Source organism: Strix aluco, chromosome 2 (genome assembly GCF_031877795.1).
Source record: "Strix aluco isolate bStrAlu1 chromosome 2, bStrAlu1.hap1, whole genome shotgun sequence".
Classification (NCBI taxonomy): Eukaryota; Metazoa; Chordata; class Aves; order Strigiformes; family Strigidae; genus Strix; species Strix aluco.
Genome location: NC_133932.1, coordinates 1,461,921 through 1,484,414, shown reverse-complemented (window position 1 = coordinate 1,484,414; position 22,494 = coordinate 1,461,921). Strand labels below are relative to the sequence as shown.

The window sequence follows — 22,494 nt, the reverse complement described above, 5'->3', positions numbered from 1 at the left end:
TGTAAAAAATTATAAGACCTAAGTGTTTAGGGAGAGTGTACTGATGCTGAAACTTTAGGTCAGCAAAGACTCTCTGGATCGTGGGCCTGGATACCTACACTGAACCGAGGAGATACAGTGTTCTGGTGGGTTTGGGGAGAGGGTACTGGTGGGTGTCTGTCCAGCTGCATAAAAGGCACTGAGATGACTGACAGGCTCTAAATGAATGCAGAAATGAAAAAGCCTCCCATCTCCTGACTGCCAGTTTGGGTTCGGCAGAGATGAGGAAGGACTGGAATTGCTGTCGTCTTTCTGGTGATGGATGAGAAGTGAATCTGTGATCTCGGCGTAATTCTTACTAGCATGTCTCCCTGTCAGCCCCCTCGCTTCGCCACGAACAATACTAACAGGGTCTCTTACCAAAACTGTCAGCCCAAGGGAAGAAGGGGAATGGACTGTGAATGCTGACGTGCCCTTTCAGTGCTGGGGTTTTCTTTGAGGCAAGCTGTAATGGATGGTACCAGCACATCATACCGGCACCAAGGTGTACCTTGGTCTGTGCCTCTGTAGACAAAAGCTCTGACTCCAGAGCTGCTCAGCTGGCACCTCTCCTCAGCACTGCGCTTTGCTTTGTTTTCTGGGCAGAAGGAGAATTAAATTGTAAGTGTCTGTAATTCTTACACTTGAAATCTTCGGGACACTTTGTGCCTGTACTGGGTCCTCTGTTATTACCAAGATCTTTGCTATCCCTTGGAAGACTGGCTGCCTCACTTGGTTTGCTTCCTTTTTTTTTTTTTCTTCTTAATTTTGCTGGCCTCTCCATGCTCTTAGGGCACACATTGTTCAGATGATAATCGTTTGTGCTCAGCCAGGGCATTAGACTGGATTTTGTTATTGCCTGCTGTATTAACTCCTGAAACTTTGCGGTACAGTGTGGAAGCGCCCAGAGGGAGCAGCCCACTTCATTAACGCGAGTTTTGCAGAGACTGGGTGACTGAAGCAAAACTTCACGGAACTGAAGCAGCTCTCGGCTTCTTCCTCAGTGGAGCAGTTTGTAGGGTCAGAGCCAGAAGGTCACAGTTACTTACTTGTTACGACTTCCTGAGCATTATTGTTGTTTGTCGCTGAACAGAAGCTAGAGCAGGCATAGCCCCGTGCTACAAAGCAGGTAGATGGTCCCTGGGATCTGTAAGGAGAGTACTGATGTTAAACTGAATCCTGTTTCATCCCTGGGAAGGAGTGAGCACACCTGAATGTTAGCATCATTTGAAGGACGTTTGTGTGGCACCTGTGAAATACATTTGGTTGGTTTCGGAGCAGTTCCTGGTTTGGGTTTGTCCCCTGCCACCTTTGGGTCCTGTAAAGAGGCCAGAAGTGTGCTTGGCTCAGGGGAGCTGACCTTGCCCTAGGTCAAATGTGAGGCTTGTTGAGATGCTTTGTACAGGCACAGCTCCCTTTTCTGTGGTTTATGCTATACGCAGACCCTGGGAAAGAGAATAACTGTATTTCCTAAAATACAGAGTGCTTCAGAATACCTAACCCCCATCTGGATGCTCAGTGCAAGTTCCCCTTAGAGAAGGACCTGGTGCTTTTAGAATGGGATCTTCAAGCCGTCTCCAGCTGGGGCCTCATAAGACGGGGGCACCTCAAATCTCTTGGTAGTGCTGAAATCCTTGGTCTTGGTTGTTCTGCAAAACACTGTATGTGGTGTTGTGTGAGTGGGGTAACGGATGGCCCCTTATTTCTGGCGTTTCTAGTCCAGCACTGCCAAGGGTGAGGTTCTTGGAGAGGAGGATCCTTTCTGTGTACCACAGATATGCCAGCTCTTAACTGGTTTTACTGGGAGCTGGGTGGCAGCTGACACACATAAAGATAATTATATAGAGAGAACATACCAGCACCTAGTTTTGCACATTATACAATAGGTGGTGTGCTTGTTCTGATGTCCGAACCCTGCCAGTACAGTCTGCATGGATGTTCAACAATCCAGTAAAAGCTAATTGAGGAGGAAGAGGTTTTCTGTAGTCGCAAGCAAGCTGAGGTGGTTCAGCCTGGCCTGGGAAAATTGGTTCCACAAAATCAAGGGCTTTTAAGGACTAAAATAGCACAATGCCTTTTGCCGCTAATAACAAGCGAGAGGAGCTGGGCAAGGACAGCGTTCACCTGTCAGTGTGCGCCAGGGGCGGGTGTTCCTAACCCTGGAGAGGCCGCGTCGCTCCGGCCGAGGAGATGAGGCGGCTCTATTAAACCTGCCCCGTCTCAGGGAAGGGGCCTGCGGCGGCCGCAGTCCTATGGGCACCTCAGGCTGAGGTTGGACCCAGAGTTATTCCCCACCAAGGAGCAGATGCCACCGCGCTTGGCCACCGCTTTTGCTCTTGGCACAGCTCCCCGCAGAGGCAGAGAGTCGGGCCTGGCCCGTGCTGGCCAAGCTGGGAACAGAAGCCCCGACGTGCCAAGGCTCAGAGCTGTGGAACTGCTGGCTGCTGTGTGTTTGTGCAGACACAGCCTTAAAGTCTTGTCCTTGAACGTGTGTGTGTCTTTGCTATTTTATTAGTATTTTTGTGTGTGTATCTAACCTTGAAATGGAGGTGTCCTTTATCAACAAGAAGGGAGATTAATTGTAGCCACTAAAGTGAACTTTTACTTAACTATGTTGAGCCAATCTGGCAGAAAGAACATGTTCAAACTGGCAGTTTATAATGTAGTGTCCTATTAGGCAGTAAGGAGAACGATGCCTTCCTGAGGAGCATCGATTTTACGTAGGCAATAAAGCACAGATTTTTTTTTTTTTTTTAATCATGCAAGCAATGCAGATTTTAAATTGGGTTGATGAGATGTCCCATCTTGCCCCCCTTATGTCAGCAGCGTTTTGTGAAAGGTCATTTTAGCATCAAGTCTGTTCTGTACCAAAGGTACGGGTGCCATTGGGCGAGCTGGCCGGCCAGCCAAACATCTGCCCCTGTGTGTTGGGGGGCTGGGGTTGGGTTTTTTGGGGGTGGGTTGGTTGGTTGTTTGGGGGTTGTTTTAACCATCCTGCAGCTGTTTAATGCTGTATCTACTAGGTCTGACAAGTTACAGCAGCATTTCTAACGGGGGGAGGAGGGTTGTGGTGGTTTTTTGGGGGGGTGGGGGGGTGCGGCCCTTTGGTGGCAGAGTTGTCATGAGGCCTGTGATGAGCTAGCTGGGTCTTTCCAGGGGGTGGCTGCAGGGTGTGCGGCTGGGGTAGCAGCTGCTGTTACTGCCTAGTTAATTAGTGATCAGAGCGAGCCGGCCTGCTTTCACTCATTTGGTAGGAGAAAGTGATTGGGAGTGGGGTGTGTCAAGGTTTGGTTTTATTTCATATGCTATCACTAAGAGTAGAGTACGTTTTATGAGCCACTTTGGACAGTCGCTCCCTGAAGCCAACACAGGCACCATACGTTTTCTACAACGTTTGTCCCAACCCCTGGCGTAAGCCATTACCTTTATTACTAGTTCATGCTTGGACTTTGTGCTCATATAGTAAATTAAAAGGAGATAAATTATACCTAACCGTGAGTTGGGTCTTTCATGAAGAAAGCAGTTTGGGGGCTTTTTGTTGTTGTGTTGTGGGGTTTTTTTAAACTGTGACAGGCCACGCACTTAAGAATTGAGTTGTAAGGGCAGTTAACCCTACAAACCTTGAGCCGTGCACCCCCCTACCCCCCCACAAATGGTGGCAGCCAAAATGGCTCCACTTTCCTGCAGCTCGTGTGCAGGTGGAGCTTCCTGCAAGGAGTATTTCAGCACTTTAATCACAGCATCTTTTTTAAAGTCTTGCCTCGCTACAAACATGCAGCAGCAAATGAAACAGTTGAAGGTGAGATTCTGCTAGCTCTGGCTCCTTGGGAATAGCATGAGGCAGCCACATGCGTACGCTCAAGGCCGTAGCGTGCCATAACGATGCTTCCTTCTAGCAGATGGCAAAAAGTTTAGCAGCTTGCTTTTCCAGTATCGTGCATTCCGATGAGGAGGGCTTTATCAAGCAGCTTGCTCTAGCATAGTCATGTTTTGTTGCTTTACACGGAGAAACTCTCCCTGGTAATCTGTGTCACGCAGCATAAAGCCATCTTGAGTCCTGCAGGAAGGCAGCTGCCGCCTCGTGTCACGTCTGAGCAGCCCCGTGGGGTGTAGCCTGTGCACAGATCCCAACACTCTGCTTCCTCTGCTCCCGCCTCCCGTGGGCGCCCTCCCCTCTGCGCCTGCAGCACACACCGCTGCTGGGTGCTTCAGCCCACACTAAACATAATCCGTTTTACCTGTGGTTACTACTAGAACGTGTGGCCTGTGCCTCCAGGTGTGCAGAACGTGCAGGGACAGTGAATACAGTGATTTTTTTTGAGTCCCTGACTGGTGTGATCACGGGCACGTGAGGGGCAAACACCAAACCAAGCTGTTCTAGAGCCGGTGTGTAACAAACCTTCAGCTACCTTCGGCTGAGGCGTTCTGGGAAGGGTAAAGCTGTATTTTCCTATTGAAATAGGTGCAGTACTTCTTCAAGATCCTGGACAACTAACAGCCTCCATCCTCACCCAGCGCAAAAGACGTGCACACAGGTCGGTGTGTTCATTCATTTATTTGTCCAATGTTTCAACCTGACTGAAATACAAGATCAACAAGAGCACTGTACTCCTGGCTATTATTACATGTTAGAACATAGAGTTTTGCACTTTAGACAACATTTAACACCATTCTATGGGGTACTGCATTGCTTTTATAAAGTTTAAAATAAAGATTTATTTTCAAACATGTGACTTTGGTTTATTTCATACATTACACTTTCTTGCAGAAAAAATAAAATTGTACAACTGCATAAATATAAAATTCTTCCACCATGAAAATGGTTAAAACATTCAATAAAGACATTAGCACCACAGTGTGCGATGCCTCGAGCAGGAGGAAAAGAAAAAAAAAAAAAAAAAGAAGAAGAAAAGAAAATATAGAAAGCAAAGAGTTATGCCTATCACTGAGGAGAGTGATAGTCTGACCCGGTCTCTCACACAACATACTGGAGGATGAGGGAGAAGGTGGAGAGAGAGACAGCATTCGCTACAAAGCACAGTACACAATCATCTATCCTCTCTAACATCACTTAAGTTAGTTTTCCCTGCCACCCCTCCAAATAAAATACCCTAACACCACAGAAAAGTCAGAAGCCTTATGGAGTGCTGTTAAATATAGTCTCACAGGTGGGCCTTTCTTTGAAAAGGAACAAAATAATGAGAAGTATCATGCCAGTTCTAGTCCCATTGAGTATTTACACCTTGGACAGCAAAAGTCTTTGCTCACGAGAAGTAGAAAACAGATACAATACATGGCTTGAAAAATGACCAGAGTATGCACCTATAGTACTGTACACTAAATAAAATACACAAGGCAGCAATACTTAGGGGCCAGAAACACTGCTTACTACAAGTCAGTTATGGAATCATAATTTACAGTAAAAATGGGCATGTCCCAAGGCTCAATTTTGTTTTCTTTTGTCATTTACAGTAGAATAAATATTTGTCGCTATTGCTACACTTTGTTTACATTCTAACCTAGTAAATGCAGAAAGCTAGTGTAAAGCATATAGATTACGTGTAGGTCCCATACGTATGACAGTTTGTTCAAGACTAGTAGGTTTTCTTTTTTGTTCTTTTTTTTTTTTTTTTTAACTTTTTTAAATGGCTAGGAGGAGGGGGGGAAGACAGTTGTGCTTACAATCAGCTGCTTTTTATGTCAAATTTAATATCAAAGCGTCCCTGGAAGCGGTCTTTGTCGCTGTACTGGATGTTCTGCCCGTAGGCCCTGCATTCCACACGCACCTCCATGTCGTAGGTCAGGTTGGTGAACTGCACGGCCACCAGCGGCTGCAGGTACTGCGGCTGCAGGAGCTTGCCGTAGTAGGGGTAGTACTGCAGGGCAAAGCCAGCGTAGCCGCCCATCCCATAGTACTCCACCGTGCCGATTTTGTCTGCATCGTCCTCTCTCTAGAGGCGGGAGAAGGAAGGACAGACAACAACAGTCACAAACAACGACAGTCACCCAAACTCTACCTTTTGCAGCCCTTTTTTCTGGCAGCACCTGTTGTTTCTCACCAAGACCGCGACCTCTCGTCACCGTCGCTGAGCCTCACCCTGCTGGCACGAGGCCGGCCCAGGCTGGAGAGGGCCCTTCAGCACAGTCTAACCTGTAGCCACGCACCAGCCAGGAAAAGGGCTTTTCTTTATTTAAAACCTCAACCGCTTTACACAGTCAGAAACCACCCCAGGTTCCTGTCATAGCAATGCATTATCTTTGGCTAAAAAAAGGGTTTGCTCTTTCTCAGCTGCTTTACACCGCCAAGTAAAATACTTCTTCCCTGGAGTCCCTTTTTCAGCCAGCCGCGCTAAGAGCTCCAGTACAGCACTTGAAAGCTAAATGGCTCCTTTCTGAGGATGCCTTTTACCGTCTGGCCCCGCTTTTACCCCTCCCTGGGAGGGCAGCGCTGACCGTCATCCATCATCAGTGAGGTTTTGAGAAACCCCTGTTCCGAAGGGGGAGGATAGCCCAAATTAAGAATCACCCCCATTTTCTGTGGAAAACTACACGTGGACAAAGTCTTGGACGGTCCTCCCTGCAGCTTCCCAACTCTACTGTATTTCAACTTACCTTGGCAGCGCAGTGGACAGGGATGAGATACGGGTTGTATTTTGCCATCACCTCTGGAGGGAGGCTCTCATTTACCGGAGCCTAGAAGAAATCCAAAACAAGGGGCCGTTACACACCGGACACTTCTCTGCAGAGCCAAGGTCCCAAAGACGTGCCGTTAACCAGAACCCCCTCTACATTTCAGCAGCAGCAACAGCGCTTGGCGGTGGTTCTTGGGACAGATGAGTGGCGTAACACAACTAGAAGCAGGGCAACTTACTAACCCAGGCAGAGCTGTTGTCTATTCTCACAGCTTGACTGCTGCGGATACCAAGACAAGCAGATCAGGCTGGTTTTAATTTCGTGGTGTCCCTGAGGAAGGAGTTTCAGGGCAGAGTGCTAGCCAGTGGGCCTTGTTCGTGCACAGCCCAGGCCGTGGAGGAGGAGCCACGCTGCTGGAGGATTTGCCACCTGCCTGCCAGGTGTGTGCACACAGGACAGGGAACGCACAAGAGAGAACAAAGAGCATCAGTCACACCCCGACCTCGCTGAACTTCAACACCACCTACGCAGGGAAGGACAAAGGCTCCGAGCGTGGCAGGGAGAGCTGGGAGCACCGATGCTGGGCTTTGGTCTCTTAGCAAGTGCAGTCGTTGGGCTTCACAGCCTTGCAAGGCTCAGACCTGCTTTACACACCCCTTGCCCAACACAAGAGCTAAAGGGTCTCTGCCAGAGCGTGGAACGAGGAAAACAAACACCACCTTGGATACACACATCGTTGCTAAATGGAACACGTGGAGGCATTCGTTGACTAGCCCCTGCTGTCTAGCGCGGTCTGGAGCTCTTCAGAGCTCCGTGGCAAAGGGAAGAGGAACACACCCAACCCTTCTCTTCCCCAGTCACCCAACGTGCGCATCTTACACCATCCCACAGCCACTGCACACCACGCACAGCACATTCCTGCTAAAATGCACCCACTGTTTCCACCCTGGACCACATGAGCCAAAATTTTAACTCATTTCTTTTAGCACAGGACAGGCTCCCTTTGAAGAAAAATGTTCCTCACCACTCGTCAGCAGACAGCACCATTCCCTGTCCTTGACAGCACCGAGGGATGGTGGTGAAGGCAGCTTAGCACACCATTTGCACCATCTTCCACCCAGAAGATGGAGTGGCAGGTTTTGTGCAGCACCTTATTCAATAGCACGTGCTCTGCCACCAAATCCTTGGAGAATTTTTTAGCATTTAAATGCATTGGGGGAAAAAAATCTAGAAGTAAAAGCCATTCCTGTCCAGATGAACACCCTTCAGCGTTACTGCACACATGCAAAGGTGCAGCCCAGAGCAAATGGGTGACAGAGACATCCTACAGCATCCAGGAAACTGTATGAAATAACCTAAAGATCTCCTCACCTTTCTTGCAGTAAGAGCTGTGCCTGTTTCTCAGATGTAGTTTACACTTTATAGGCCAGTCTGATAGTTAATATTAGCACCACTTCATTTAATTAAGTGGTTTTAGCAAGGCGGGCAACTACACTGCCTGAGGAAAGCATGGAGTAGATCAGGGCAATGACACAATGTACTGCTCTTACTACAGGTAGAGTCCGTCTGGGACGGTCCCACGAAGCACACAGAACTTAAAATGGGTTTCATTGCTTGAAGAAAATACCCCGTTAGAGCAATTCAGTTACCAGATAAATAACCAGGAGTTTGCACTGTGAGGTTCACTGCTGCTCGTTAACAACTTGCAGTGTGTGCTTTTCATTGCTTGTAAATGAAAAGTATTTTTAAAGCCAGTTACTCAAATCGTCTCACAATTTCTCCTCTGTACTGATCTCTCTCCAGAGACAGAAAAGCAGGCACAGCAAATCTGCAGCCAACTCATCCTCCTGATCAGGAGCTTCTGCTAGAAAGGGAAGAGATACTTGCCTTAGGTTTGAAGCCAATAATTCTGTTGAGCTTGACGAGGATGCATGGTTTGCCATCCTTGTACCCAAAGGTGGGATCATTTATTCCGGAACAGTTTTCCAGCCATTCACGTTTGAATTTGCAGACCTTCTTCTGGCCCTGGGCATCATTATATGGTCCTCTCTCTTTGTAATCGGTAGGCATTTCTGTCACGGTGAGGGAAGGAAAAGACAACCATATGCAACGTGACCTTTCCGCTTGTCAGGAACAGCAACACGTACGCGTCACTGCGCAGCCTGGATTTCCCCCTCATCCCAACAGGTGACACCACAGACCTGCACCCAGCCACCCCCACGTGTGGGCTGGTCCCAGACCAGCACGTTTGCGGGGGGTTTGTTTTTTGAACCGAGGATTCTTCCAGACGACAAGAGAACACACACATTTGTAATCCACTGGCTCAGAGATACTTTGGTTTTTTTGGCAGCTTTTACAAACAGGTTCCCCTCAGATTTTACATGCACGTATTATGAGGCGATAGTCTCATTCGCATTATTACACAGAATCTATTAAAGGTTAATACCTCCCAGATGCTTTGCTGCATTACATCAAGAGGACCGACACTGGCTTTAGCAAAGTCGTCAGTAAAACCCCCGCAGCTTTCAGCGAGGATAAGGTCAGCGCCACATGCCTCTGGGAGTCAGCTGCAACTTTCTCCAAGAGAAATCTGGGAGTTCCCAACCATATAACCTCTACAATAAACTTCTAGGTACATCCCTGGCCAAGTCCGGTCTATCCAAACTAATTTAGTGAGCAGCCATATGACTGAAACCAGAGCCTGCCAGTTTACCAACGTGCTGTTGGTGACAATAAAAGGAATAGCTGAGGACAGACCACCACTGCTCAGCCTCAGCTTCCAAGGGACCTGACGCAGAGACACGGGTCAGAGCCCCCAGCTGCAGGAAACAATCAAGACTTACCCCCACAGTCCTGAAATACTATGCTTTCAGTTTGCTGATCGGCACTGTAGTCCTTTAAGAACTTCTCAAGGTTCTTCACATACGGCTCAAAACTTTTGGGATCGGAGGCACTAAAGGAAATTTCTGTCTTTTGTACCTGGGGGATTTGAGTCAGTCCTAAGAAAAGCAAAATCAGGAAGAAAACATTAAGTACAACTCAGAGCTGCGCAGCCTCCGGGAAGTGCAACGCACACCAAGAACATAACTAATAATCTCTATTTTTCAGACTTTAGGACTTGCACAAAATAGCTTAAGCTCACTAGAGAGGAGGCTCTGACGGGCTCTTATCTCCTCTTTCTAACAACAGTCTGGAATATTCGTCATGATGTTTGCATCACTAAGCAGATAAAACCCACAGAACCCCAAAGGGAGGCTACAAGTCAAGGCTTTCCTCAAGAAAAACAGTCAACCACAGGTCTCCTGCCCACTTCTGCCTCCTCCTCAAGGACAGAAGGGAAGCTGTCTGCACACAAGACCAACTGCATGAAATAAAGCCCCACAGAAGCCTGCTCTTACGTACGTATCCCTAACGGGTTGACCTGAAAGTCTGCAAAACACGCTATGGGTTCAGGATACATCAGAGCTGTCCGCTCACGAACCCTTGCAATAAAAGGCGAGAGGTTGCCCAAGTCAGGTACAGTCACTCTCTGCTGGTTGTCATCCACGTCGCCTTCATGTCGTCTCCCTTGTAGGATGCAGGGCAGGAGGCATTTTCTCCCTCAGGAAATTCATCAGCCTGATCGCCTTCTCTGGTCTTTTCACTCCGTAAGCAGGTATTTCTGGTTGCAGAACAGCCCGCTGAGCTCTAATCAGCAGCTCATCTCAGAGTAGGCGAGTAGGAAATACCACCACACAGGAGAGACGTTTAACAGACCGTCCTAGATTCTGGGCTGTGTAACTAGCTCCGCTTTTGACTTCAGGAGGATGAACAGACAAAGAATGCACAGAGAAGAGAAGGGACTAGATACAAGCAATGCCTACAGATGATGAGAAGTGCCGACCCCTTGGCTTCTCATTACAGGACTTGGAAATCATTGCTCCTGTGTGATGTTTAGGTCACATTTTAATTGAACGCATTAATGCATGGCTAACACTTTAAACTTAAGTAATGGGAACTAGAGTTCATGCTGCTTTTGTGGCGGCCACTGCAATTACTGAGGTCTTGACTTCTGCTCAGTTTGTCATCTTCATTTTAGCAAGAACAAGAAAAAGGAGCAGGGGAGCAGCATTTGCTCCGACAGCTTTCAGAACAGGCCTGTTGCCAACAAGTTCCCCTGGTGCAAGACTCGGGCAGCTTAACTGGCTGGCCCCAGCCCACAAGAGCTTGTGACTCCAGTAATTTTTCCAAAGCCACTTGAGTGCTTCTGCTTAGTCCCTCCTCAAGCCAGCTCACCACCCCCCCGCCGCTACCCCCCGAGTTGGAATTTGTAACCTAGGACAAAGATTAGCTTTGTTCCCCTAAACGCAGCTCCTAGTCACCAAAGATAGCGAGACATCCAGCAAGTAGCTCGGGGGTTTCAAGTTTTATTCCAGGAAGCAGCTTTAACCGCTCAAAACTCCCTCTGGTACAAACTGACCAGGTTGAGTGTTACAAGTTTAGAAGTGACTTACTGCTCCACTAGCAGAATTACATCCTACCCCCCAAAGTCAGTGGCTTTCAACGCCTTTTCAAGCAATTACTTGCTTTCTTGCTTCACAAACAGTTATAAATAAATACGTATAAAATAAATAAGCCAAGTTCAATTTTAGTAAGGGACTTCAATCCCATCCTGCCAAACCCTCCTCACGTTACCCCTCAGCTGGGAAGCAACAAGCTCAGCGTCACTTGAAGTGGCTAACTGGAATTGCAGCAAAGGCAGGCTGGGTCTTGGGTCCTCTCCTGGGTCTGCCTTTTCCAGAGTTCAAGTTACAGGTGTGTCATTCAAGTGTATAAATATAAAATTCAAGAAAGCTTGGCCAGTCTCGTTAAGCTTTGGTCATGCAGTTAAGCTATTAGTTTTGCTCAGGACCTCTAAAACAAAGCAACTCCCTGCCTCTGCTTTTTATCTTGACTGAGGTAGTGCATAAACGCACCCCTGCAGGCATGGCAAAGGTGAAGGGAAGGTCAGCAACATGCACCTCGTGGTGTGTAAGAGCCACCTGCTAGAACATCTCTGCTCTCTGGTTAGGAACGCCTGGCCACCGGTACGTACAGTCCAAAGCCCACGAGACAAGTGACCTGGCTGGGAGAGCAGACTCCCATCCCAGAGCATCCCTGCCTTGCAAATCTTTGCAGAGCGGCACCGAAGCCCAAGCGGTACCTCCGTGTAGCCGCTCCAGTGCCCAGCACAAGAGAACAACCATTTCTGCCAGGCAGGCTGGGCTTGTGGCCATAGCTGGGCCGCTTTCAGCCCAAGTGTGGGTATTTACAGGTCCCTGGAGGAACCAGACTGGACCAGGTTTTGGTACAGCAGGTGCTTGCTTTGTTTAGGACAAGAGCAAAGTGGAGATCAATCTTTCCACTTGCAAAGCAAGGAAGTAAATCTGTGTGAAGATGAAAGACTTGTTATGAAAGATAGCTTTATCCTGATTAAAAATGTATTACTGGCTTCCCCCATCCTCACACACCTGCAACTGACCGGATGCAAAGATCAGATCTATCATTTCCTTCTTTCATTTTCCATCTGCACATCCCATGGCCAAAATACGAGTTTCAGTGCTGTTATCAGAGCAGCACAATCACTGAATCCTTAAGCAATCTTGTTTAAAATAAAGTGTGTTGATTTGGTTTGACGAGAGGAGGTGACCTCTGCAGAACACTTCTGTAACCTTTCTAAATCCTTCTCTCATCCCCATTTGGGATCTGAAGCAAGTAGGGACAAGAAAAAATTAGAAAGCTGAGCCATTCCAGTGCTACCTACCACAGGCTGCTGGACACCTAAGGAAGTACATGGCTCCAACAAGTTACAGGCATGAATAAGCCTCTTAGGAGCTTCAAGCACATGAGGAAGCCATTTATAAGCGAGTCCTATGGGGGAAAAGAAACAAAAGCCTCAAGTGCTTCCATAGCCAGGGACAACCCGCTCCCCATCTTCAGGCTACAACGTGTTTGCTGCAGTCCTGCAGTTCATGCTGTTGCCACAGAGATGCACCACGGTGTCATGCGTGGTGATGCTGTTCTTCACACATGGAAACACCAAGTAACTTATTGCTAAAACACTGACAAACTACTTCAGAAAATTTCTGCAACTGGCTCTTAGAGTGCGCTGCTAGGAAATACGATTCCTATCTTCACTTGACTGACAGCGACCGCATAAATGAGTGATGCCTTGACTTGGTAACAGACACCACCTTCTGTTGGCTTTTTAACTCTGTGGATGCACAAAGACACCAAAAGCCACAAAAAGCATGTAAAGTCATTGATTTTTTTTTTCAGCTGCAGTTCCACTGTTGCAGATTAAAATCACTTTTATTCATTTAAAACCACATTTTCCACACAGACTTTATCATTCTAAGGTGCAAGAGCAAGACTTTAGGGAAAACAGTGTCCTGAGGGTGAAGAGGAAGAAACTAGGAGTGGGAAGTCAGGCTTGTTATTAGGAATGGCTGTGTTGTAAGTCCATAGTAACCACTCTTGCTTCATCGTGCAGTGCTTATTTCCAAGTAGTGTATAATCTTGGTTCAGAATGAGTCTGAACACTCCTGGGCTGACACAGATGACGAATTGAGTGATCACTACACCATTCTTACTTACCACCCACCCCCCCACTCACTAATTGAGGACAGACTTTCAAAGCCTCCATACCAAGCAGTGTCCTTCCAAGCTTCCAGTCACCCTCTCTACCTCATCCCCAAAGTGCAAAAAGCAGGTGCAAGTTTTCTACAAATGCAGCAAAATCTGCTTGGCAGAGAACATCCCTGGAGCTCGAGATTCAGCAATTTTTCCAAACGTAGGTGCCGAGACCACAAGAGACAGAAGCGGCAAAGCACGACTTGGCAGGAGGCAGCACCACGCTCCTTGGGGCCCTCCCGCCACCTCCCCACACCAGAGAAGCCAAGTGGGGAACACACCAGAGCAGCTTTTTCTGTGACACGCTCACTGCCCAGGCAGCATGTGAAGCAGGGACACCTGAAATCCCCCGGCTTGAGCAGGGGTTCTTCCTTCCAGCTGCCCCGTAAAAAAACAACCCACCCGAGGCAGCAGCCCTGGCGCTGGGATGCTGCGTTTCAGGGGCTGCACACCACAAGATGGCAGGATACACAGCCCAATTTATACCGGGGTGGGGAAGGGGAGGAGGAGAATGGAGTATTATTTTTTAAACACTCGGTACGCTGTGTTTAAAAGGCGATATCCTTGCCCTTCCCTGTCAGTAGGGTAAGTCCGCTGTGCTTAAAGCGGAGTCCGAGCCTGCAGCACACGTGGACCTGGGAGCTGGGGCTGTCGTGGTGGCAAGGCTGGACAAGGTGAACTGCACTGTCCCTTCCCCCACCCCAAGACAAAAGAGGAGGGAAAATAAAACTATCATGGAAAGGTACAAAACTCCGCTTGCCCTGAAGCACCTGTGTAACATTCCTGCTGCATGCAAGGCAGAAACTAATTAGCATATTAATGACACTTGGCTAGAAAAATAACATTTTATGGCTTTCAATGTTATACCCGTGTCAAGAACTCCATAAAACATCCTGTAGGTTCTGTTGCTGCTATGAAATCTGTTGTATTTCAGAACAAGAACGGTATTATAGCACCCCTACAGCACTTTCTCCTGCAGATCCTGGAGGGAAGCATAGTTTTCCCTTTCCCAGCCATTTTGGGCTGACAACAGTGACTTGCCCAAGGACAGAGCACTGTTAACAAGAATGAAACCAGGTTTTCAGCTTCCTAGAAAACCCAGGGCTCTATCAAGCTGCCAATATACTTACTTGGCTTGCAAACCTTCCCACGAGAACCAGGCATTAGAATGGCACAACACCTTGTTTTGTGTAGCTCAGTCTGGAGGGGTCCCAGATCACAAAAAATTTTTGATGCTCACCAAGTGCAGGAGTGAAAGTGCCCACACGGGTGTGTGTCAGGAGAGCAGGAGAACGCAGGGATTGCTGACCTCCCCCACACAGCAGTGCAGCAACTCGCCACCGTGTCCAGCTCTCTCCAAGCCCATGTGAAGAGCCTGGTTTTGACTCACTGGGGTCTAACGGCTGCTCCGCTACAGGGCAAGGCACAGACTCGGCGTTAAGAGCCCCCCCAGGCCCTACCCCCAGCTCGGCCGCAGCTGCACAAAGAGCTGGTGCGTGATGCCCTGCAAAGGGCCCTGTGCTAGAACCTGGTAATTATTTCCTCAAAGCTGTACGCGTGTGCCACCACAGCATGGTCCAAAACCCTTGTTTATTGGGCCGCCTGCTGTCGTATACTCAAAGGAGCTGGATTTTATTCCCCTTGATTTCAGTACATGTCCTGAAAGCCCATTACAGAGATCCCTGATGACCTTTTCATTCTTCTTCCATTTTGGTTTCTGTGGTACACGCTACACAAGTGTCTTGAAATTCAGTTCCTTCGTTTTGGTTAAAAAAAGGGTAAGCCCCAGAAAAACTGGTACAGCATGCAATTAAGAGATGACTAAAAATCCTCTGCAGGCTGAAATCTTACACAGAAGTTTTACTAGAGTTGTTTTCAAATTGGAATCGCAGACTGTTATTACACAGAAAGTGAACAGTTTACCTAGAATGAGTAATTATGTGACATCAGGCTAAGCAGCAGGTCTGTCTGGATGGGACCCAAGATCCATGGGCTTCTTCGCTAATTATTTCACGTCTGGTGAGACCACTGGGCTTCAGCCGGGTAAAAACACCTTATTAAAATAACAGCCACTCTACCATTAGGCACATTGGCTTTTCAGATGCAGCTAACGGCTCTGGGCAGTATCAGTGACAGTTTAGTCTTTCCTGCAAATGTCAGAGCCCACTGCAGAGACACAAACAGCCACTTCCAGTGCTTAAGGCAGCATTTACCCCAGCCACGCTGGTACTTTAAGGAGTGCCACACACCAACGCAGCAGCTCCAGGCTCTGTTCTGTCTTTAAAAAGTGCTGGTGGAAAAGCAGTTCTCTGAAAAAGACAATTCTTTGCTGAGATACACCACCATTTGGTGATGGTAACATTCCCAGTGCTGTCAGAGCAGGGAATAACCACAGCGCAGCACTGCAGACAGCGGGGCTGTGAGACCCCGTGCGACACCAGAGCCGACTTCTGTAGCTACAAGCCATCAGCCTCACAATTGTCACTTAAATACCACTGTTATTAAAAGCTTCTGAACTGTTTTACAGAGCAACCGGAGACAGATCGTTACCATCCCCAGTGCCAAGCAGCCTCAAGGTCATTTGTAATGTGGGAAAGCAGCAGTGGCGCAGCTCCCCCGCCACGCTCTGAGCCGCCGCTGGCTGCGGCGGGGATCGGCGCAGCAGAGCCCGGACAGGCGGAGCGGGGAACCTGCGGCAAGGGCTAGTCACTCCGCCTGCCCCTAGCCAAGGCCGGCCACAGAGGCTGCTCAAGCGATCCTTTCAGTTTTGAGCAGAGAGTTACTTCGCCTAGTAAACACAGGTCACGCTCCAGCAACTGCAAGACCCACCTTTCACCTCCCACGACACGCTCAATGGAAACACGCGTTAGTAAACGCTGCCATCTCCTGCAGATCACACCGTGTCCTTCCGTGCTGGCTAATACCACTCAGGGAGCACACCCAGAACCGGTGCTGTCCCCTTTCTCCCTGTGCACCCCAGTCTCACAGGTAAAGCTAACATTTCGCCTTTGTCCCCTCACTTTCCCACAGCACACAGTGGCTATGAAGTAAAAGCAGCTGAACCCAGCTTCCTCATACAGCTCGTTCCCAAGTGAAGCCTCTCGGCCTCACTCTATCGCTTCGGTTTAGGGGCAGGGAAGAAGAGCAATCCAGGTTGGAGCTCCTCTCAGGCAGGAGGCATATTTCATGTGATGCAACCTTTAATTCTAGCAGGATTGCCTTCAAGCCCCAGTACTGTTAACACAGAAGGCTGAGAACATACCCACCCCCTACAAATATGTGTTGCAGCAACGACACGCTTATTTCATCCTCCTTCTTGAGGTGAGTAACCAGCCCGCCTCCCCAGAACAGCTTGCACCAAGTCACACACGGGCCTCCTATTTAGTTACCTGGAGGTGCCACTCGATCCTGGTATTTGGGCTCAAATTCACTGACAGTGAGCAACATCACTTGGATGGTCCCAATGAATATACCTGCCAGGCAACCGTAGAAGATGACATAGAAGAGGAGGATCTTAACTGCAAGAGAAAAGAAACAGAAAGAGGAATCAAATCAAGCCCTCGAGGCAGTCCCACCTCAAGACAAAACTCCCAACCTTTGCCACTCACAAGGAAGAGCCCAGCACACTGAACTCAGATGGCAAGCCCCGCTGCAGAGGGGTGCATTTAACAGCGAGACTGTGCCCCGATGCAGACAGAAAATATACATCACTCCACTTGTTTGGGGGGCTGGAAGAGCCCCTGAAAACCTAGAAATCCATGACTCAGGATTTGGGATTGCAACACATGAAGATTAAACCATGTTCTTCCATACTTTCAAGGACCCCTCGGCTGACCCGGTGCTGCCATCGCACGCTGTCACAGGTGAGAGACTTTCGGCGGAGCAAGTGCCCAACAGCAAGAGGCCATCCCATGGGTGTGCTCTGGAGGACACCCGTTCCACAAAGCTCTGGGCCTCAAAGCCATTTCCAGGAGAGTCTACAGCAAACGTTTCATTCGGATTTACAAGCAACGGGGAAGCCTGATCTCCCCTAGTACTTCCAGCTATCACCTCCGTGAAAGACAACAGGAGGAGAACTGGGGCCCAAATTAGCTCCAATACTCAATCTCAAATGTAGGAGAGTACTCGGACATGTCACAGTACCACACGCTTACCAGCCTCGTATGTCTACAAAGGCACTCCAGCACTGCTCATACCAATTAAAAAGTGAATTACATAATAATGAAAGACTGAATTTAGTTTTGGTCTGGAGGGAGATGCCTAGAATAATCAGGGAGGGGAAGTGGAGAAGAGCCTGGAGACGCAGCACGGCTCAGACTCCGGGTATCAGTTACCAGTTTACAAGGATTATCTCAACTGATTAACTGCACAGTAACATGCCGTACTAGGCATCACCGGGCCGCCTACGAGGAGGAGAAGCCAGCCCATGCCAAGCAACTATATGCTAATCGGGCTGCAGGAACAAGCAGGCCAACGCAGGGGCCAAAGAGTACTTGAAAGAGAGCCTGCTTGATCTCACTGTCCTCTTCTAATGGCAAACAAAAAGAAGAGGTGGTTTATTTGAAGTGACGAGCTACAAGGCAAGGGGAGGAAGTAGTAGGTGGAAGTATTCCTCCTCGCTCCCCAGCCCCGTTGTAAGAAACACTCCATCACTGGAGAAGCCTCCCGATGACAGCAGGCGGTTCTGGTCGTTTTCTTTTCAAGTCTATGAAAGACGGGCGAGCAGGAGGGACAGCCAGCGACACGGAGGCTGTGGGATGCTGTCGGAAAGGCACGCCATTCTCTTGTCTTCCTCACGTGCACCGGAGGCAGGGGAGGTAGGCAGGCTGGAGGGCAGAGCTGGGTGCAGTAATGTGGTGCTCCAGGAGTTAAAAGTACTCTTTGGTATCCAGGCAGCGTAAGGCAAAGGGCTGTGACGTCAGGGACGTGTGGAAATTTTTTCCAGAGCACGGTCATAGGAGGTGCTGTTGTAACAAACCAAACACTAATGCTGTTGTCTGCAGCGTAACGCCTTTGAGTTTTGTAACATCAAAAGGCAAACGCTGGGAGGTAGCTTATTTAATCAGGTTCCCAGCCAGGATGCTCTTAACGCCAAAGACACCTTTAAAGGTCAAAACCACGCCGAGGTCTCAGAAAATACACAGCAGGTCTAGCAACCAAGCACAACGGGGTTGAACGAGAAAGCTTCCTGCAACAGGTAGGCTTAGACCAGAGGAATCGGCTCCTCAGCCTGCAGATCGACTCCGCAAATGGCAATCAGTCCTAGGCGGGTAGGGACGGGCACTCTGGGAGAAGGACCTGGTTCAGCCTCCGCATTTGAAGCACTGCGCAGTTGCCTGGTGCCTCAGGAGCAGAAAATACCTATCCGTGCGCACCCACAACCCAATTCTGCTCACGTAAAGCTAGAGCAGAAGCCTGCTCTAGTCCGCCCGCCTGCCAGAGCTAAAGCTGGCAGCTCCGGATGTGGCACCTCCGGCTGATCCATTACAACAGGAGCCGAATTCACCATCGCAAGGGTGGCACACCAGCTGTGGTTGGCAGCAACGGGAAGACTGTCTATTTGCGTAAAGAAAACGTTAAAAGCCTCTTAGTCTAAGTGCTATTTGTACAGCACCTAACAAATACATCATAACCGTTTAATCACGAATGCACATAGAGCCATTTCCTTCTTGCAGAGGCATTAAAAGCCAATTGTTCTCTCTCGACGAAGTAAAACGAGCTCAGTTGCCTTTATCCAGAGAAAAGGGAAAAAGAGAAAAGCCACCCCGAAGTCTAGGGCAGGTGACGGCTGGGGGGGCAGGCTGCCCCGACGGCGATGCTCCCGGCCCGGGCCAGCCTCCGGGGAAGGAGACCCAAGGACGAGGCGCCCTCGCCAAGGTCGGCCCGCGCCGGGCTCCATCCCGGGGCCGGGGCCCGACCCCGCCTCACCCCCGGCCCCACCTGCAGTCACACCTACGCGGGCAGCGCCGCCGGACCCCCGCGGGGCCCCCCCAGAACCCCGGGGGGGGGGGGGGGGGGGGGGAGGAGGGGGAAAAAGACCCCCCCAGCGTCACCCCGCGGGGCCGCGTCGCGCCGGCCCCGGCCCCAGCCCCGGCCCCCTCCCCCGCCCCGGGCCGCCCTCGCCGGGGGCCGCAGCCCCGCCGCAGCCGGCGGAGGCGGGGCGGGCCGTGCTGCAGTGCCCGCCGCATCGCCGCCGCCCCCCGACCCGGCCTCACGCCCCCGGCCCGGCACTCACACCAGCTGCCCCCGGTGCGGCCCAGCAGCTCCTTCTTCTCCGAGTTCCAGATGAATTTCTTCCAGTTGCCGTCGCCGTCCTTGGCCTTCCCGCGGGCCATGGCGAGCGGGCGGGCGAGCGGGCGAGCGGCGGGGAGAGGTGTAGCCCTCGGCGGGCGGCGCGGGCAGGCCCCGGCCTGGCTCCGCGCCCCGCAGCACCGGGAAGGTCTGGGCGCGCCCGCCCGCGCTGCGGGGCGGCCGGCGGCGCTGGCCCGGCGGGGTCGGGGGGAAGCGGCCGGGGGCGCGGGCGGGCAGGAGCGGCGAGGGGGACCGGAGCGGAGCCCACGGGGCACGGAGCAGCCGCGCTCGCCGCCCGCCGCGCCCCTTCATATAGAGCGCCGGCCCCGCCCCGCCGCCGCCTCCGCCAATGGGCGACGGCGCTGGGACCCGAGGGCGGGGCCTGCCGCGGCGAGGGGGCGGGGCCCGGCGGCGGGCGGGGCCCGGGGGGGGGGGGGCGCGGGAGCGGCGGGGCGGGAGGGGGCGGGGAGGGCTGCGGCACCGGCGGCACCAGCGGCAGCGGCAGCGCGGGTGGGCGCGGGCCGCCGCGGGCCGCCCCGCCGCGCACCTGAGACTCGGTCCCCGCCGCCGGGCCCGGCGGGGCGCGGGGCGGGGCGGGAGGCGCAGGCGCACGCGCGCGGCCCTTTTGCGCGCGCACCCGCACACCTGGAGGCGCGGGCGCGCGCACGTGCCATGCGGCGGCCCCGCCTGGGACCTCCGACCCCCCCCCCCCCCCCCCCGCGCCCTGCGGGTCCCGGCTCCTGCAGCGCCGCGGCAGCGGCTGCTCGGCCGGGCGCGGAGCGGCGCCTTCCCCGCCGCCGCCCTCCTCCTCCCGCCGCGCTCCGCCTGGCTCACGTGTAACGCGCCTGCGGAACGCTTAACGCCGACCGCGCTGCCCGCCCCGCGCTCCGCCGCCTTTGCGCTGGCAGCACCTGCCGGCAGGGGAGGGCGGGCAGGCAGGTGCCTGCCCGCTGCCTGCCCGGGGAGCTGCTGCAGGGATGTGGGGGTGAAGGGGGGACGACCGGCCGCAGCCGCCCTTGCGCTGCCGGGGGGTGCACAAACGCCTCTGCCAGCCCCGGGGCCGGGGGGGGCACCCGGTAGCCCGAGCCCCGCTTGCCGGCCCCCCCCTCCGCGGGGCTGCCCAAGAGCGGCCGCCGGAGCCTCCCCAGGGCGCTCCCGGCCCCCCGCAGCCCCGGCGGCGCGTTCCCGTGTCCCGGCGGCGGGTACTGAGGGGGCCAGTACGCGAGGGGCCGCGGCACCCCCACCCGGGGACTCATCCTGCTGCCCCTCTCTCGTCAGGCTTATACTTGCACTTGCAGGAAAACAGACAAAAAAAAGGAAAAAAGGCATTTAAGGCAGCATCGTCAATCTGCCGTGTGATCACGGGTCACTAACGTGCCTTGATCCCACAGTGCCGTGACAGGACAGGTAAAGTTACTGCCTAAAGCACCCTTGGATTTACCTCTGAATTTCCTCTTTGGTTGCAATATCGTATTCCACAACTTTTCTTGCCCTTAAGCTACTCATGTTCTCCCAACTTTAACTCCATCTTCCTCTTTTTATTTTTTGGGGGTCTGGGAATCTGGATGAACACGTCTAAGATGGGCCTTTCCTCAGTCCCACCCAGCAGCCACACGTTCTGGAGGTCACAGGCAAGAATCACCTCGCCTGAAATCCTGAAATTAAGGGCCACCCAACCCACCAACCCACCCCAGCGTGCTCTTTTCAGATCTCAGGCCTCCACCATCTCCTACCCTCCCTAAGCCGTTAAGCTTAGTCTGGAGTCTAGTCGTGACACAGCACCCTTCTCCAAGCAGTCCATGGCTACAACCCAGAACCAGCCCCTGAAGCAGCGAAATGAGAGACCATCAGCCTTCCCAACCACGCTGGGGCCACGCAGACGCCCTCAAGGTCACGGCAGCGGCTGAGCACAGCCCCCTCAGCTTTAGGCCTGCGAGCAGATTTCCCAAAGCCGGGCAGGCTGGTGGGTTGGGAGGAGGACGGGCATCCCGCAGGAGGTGTGTGTGCCTAGAAGGCTGGGTGTGTTTAATTGGGAGTGCCCGGTTTGCCAAACGCTCCGCGATGTGTTACGCATGCTCAGGTGTGCCACACGGATTTTCAGCCTAGGTTAGGAGAACTGGCTCTCAGTGGCGTTTTATGGTGATGGGAAGGGGCTGGTCAGCTAGAAGGAAGAGGATAAATGGCATCTGTCTTTTCTCCTTGGTGTCAGAGCTGGGCTTTTCAAGAGACCTGCTGATGGTGGATGATAGCAGAAGCAAACACAGACAGCAGTACCCGATACCCAAGTGAACATCAGCTACGCTGCGGGGAGGACGGGATCAGTTACAAGTTAAGGTGGCTGTGATTACAATCAAGCCAATAAACAGGCGAGCACTGCTGGAGGAAAAACCACCCATTTTTAACTCCCAGGCTTCAGCACATTGCTGCTGTAGCCAACCCGGCAGTTCCTCTCGGCTGCTGGGCCACCAGGTCCGCACTGGCCACTGAGGAACTGAACCAACTCTCAGACTTCTAACGCCCTGGGGGCAACTTACGGCCCAGGTATGCTACCCTGCAAAGGGCAGCAGTTTGGGAATTACGTGTGGGAGCACGGTGGTGTCACCCGAGTGTGAAGTCTACTCATCAGACAGCTGTGTCTGGCATTATCCGTGGGCCAGGACTCAGCTCACCTCATCTGCGGAGGAAAACGCCGCACAAGTTGGTTCAGCGCACGTGCAACAGCAGCAGTCGGCGAAGCCCTCCCCTCCTTGCCTTCTGCCCCAGCAATGGGGTCATCCCAAAGAAAACAGGCGTGGGATATCCAGGGCAGGTTCACGGTGATATTCAGATCAGGGAAGGTTTGAATGGGAGTGCGCTCTCCCACATCATTATCTCCCAAGAGCACAGAGAATGAGTTTGGAG

The 22,494-nt window shown here is 51.8% G+C and overlaps 2 protein-coding genes across 5 annotated transcripts in view; one reads left to right on the top strand and one right to left on the bottom strand.

The window, feature by feature from the left end:
• NME7 (NME/NM23 family member 7) overlaps positions 1 to 4,922 on the top strand; it is a 94,316-nt gene extending 89,394 nt beyond the window's left edge. For all 4 annotated transcript variants that reach the window (XM_074807773.1, XM_074807755.1, XM_074807765.1 and 1 more), the window contains one exon: positions 4,481 to 4,922. In XM_074807773.1, coding sequence (XP_074663874.1) covers positions 4,481 to 4,513 — 33 coding nt within the window. In that variant the 3' untranslated portion in view covers positions 4,514 to 4,922. The remainder of the gene's footprint in view (positions 1 to 4,480) is intronic.
• Positions 4,558 to 19,851, bottom strand: ATP1B1 (ATPase Na+/K+ transporting subunit beta 1). Its single transcript, XM_074807795.1, has 6 exons — positions 19,538 to 19,851; positions 16,692 to 16,820; positions 9,495 to 9,650; positions 8,539 to 8,723; positions 6,631 to 6,711; positions 4,558 to 5,969 (listed from the first exon to the last, which is right to left on the bottom strand). Exons 1-6 carry the CDS (start codon positions 19,635 to 19,637, stop codon positions 5,703 to 5,705), a joined length of 918 nt encoding a protein of 305 aa, XP_074663896.1. The 5' UTR covers positions 19,638 to 19,851; the 3' UTR covers positions 4,558 to 5,702.
• Between the last annotated feature and the right edge of the window lie 2,643 nt (positions 19,852 to 22,494).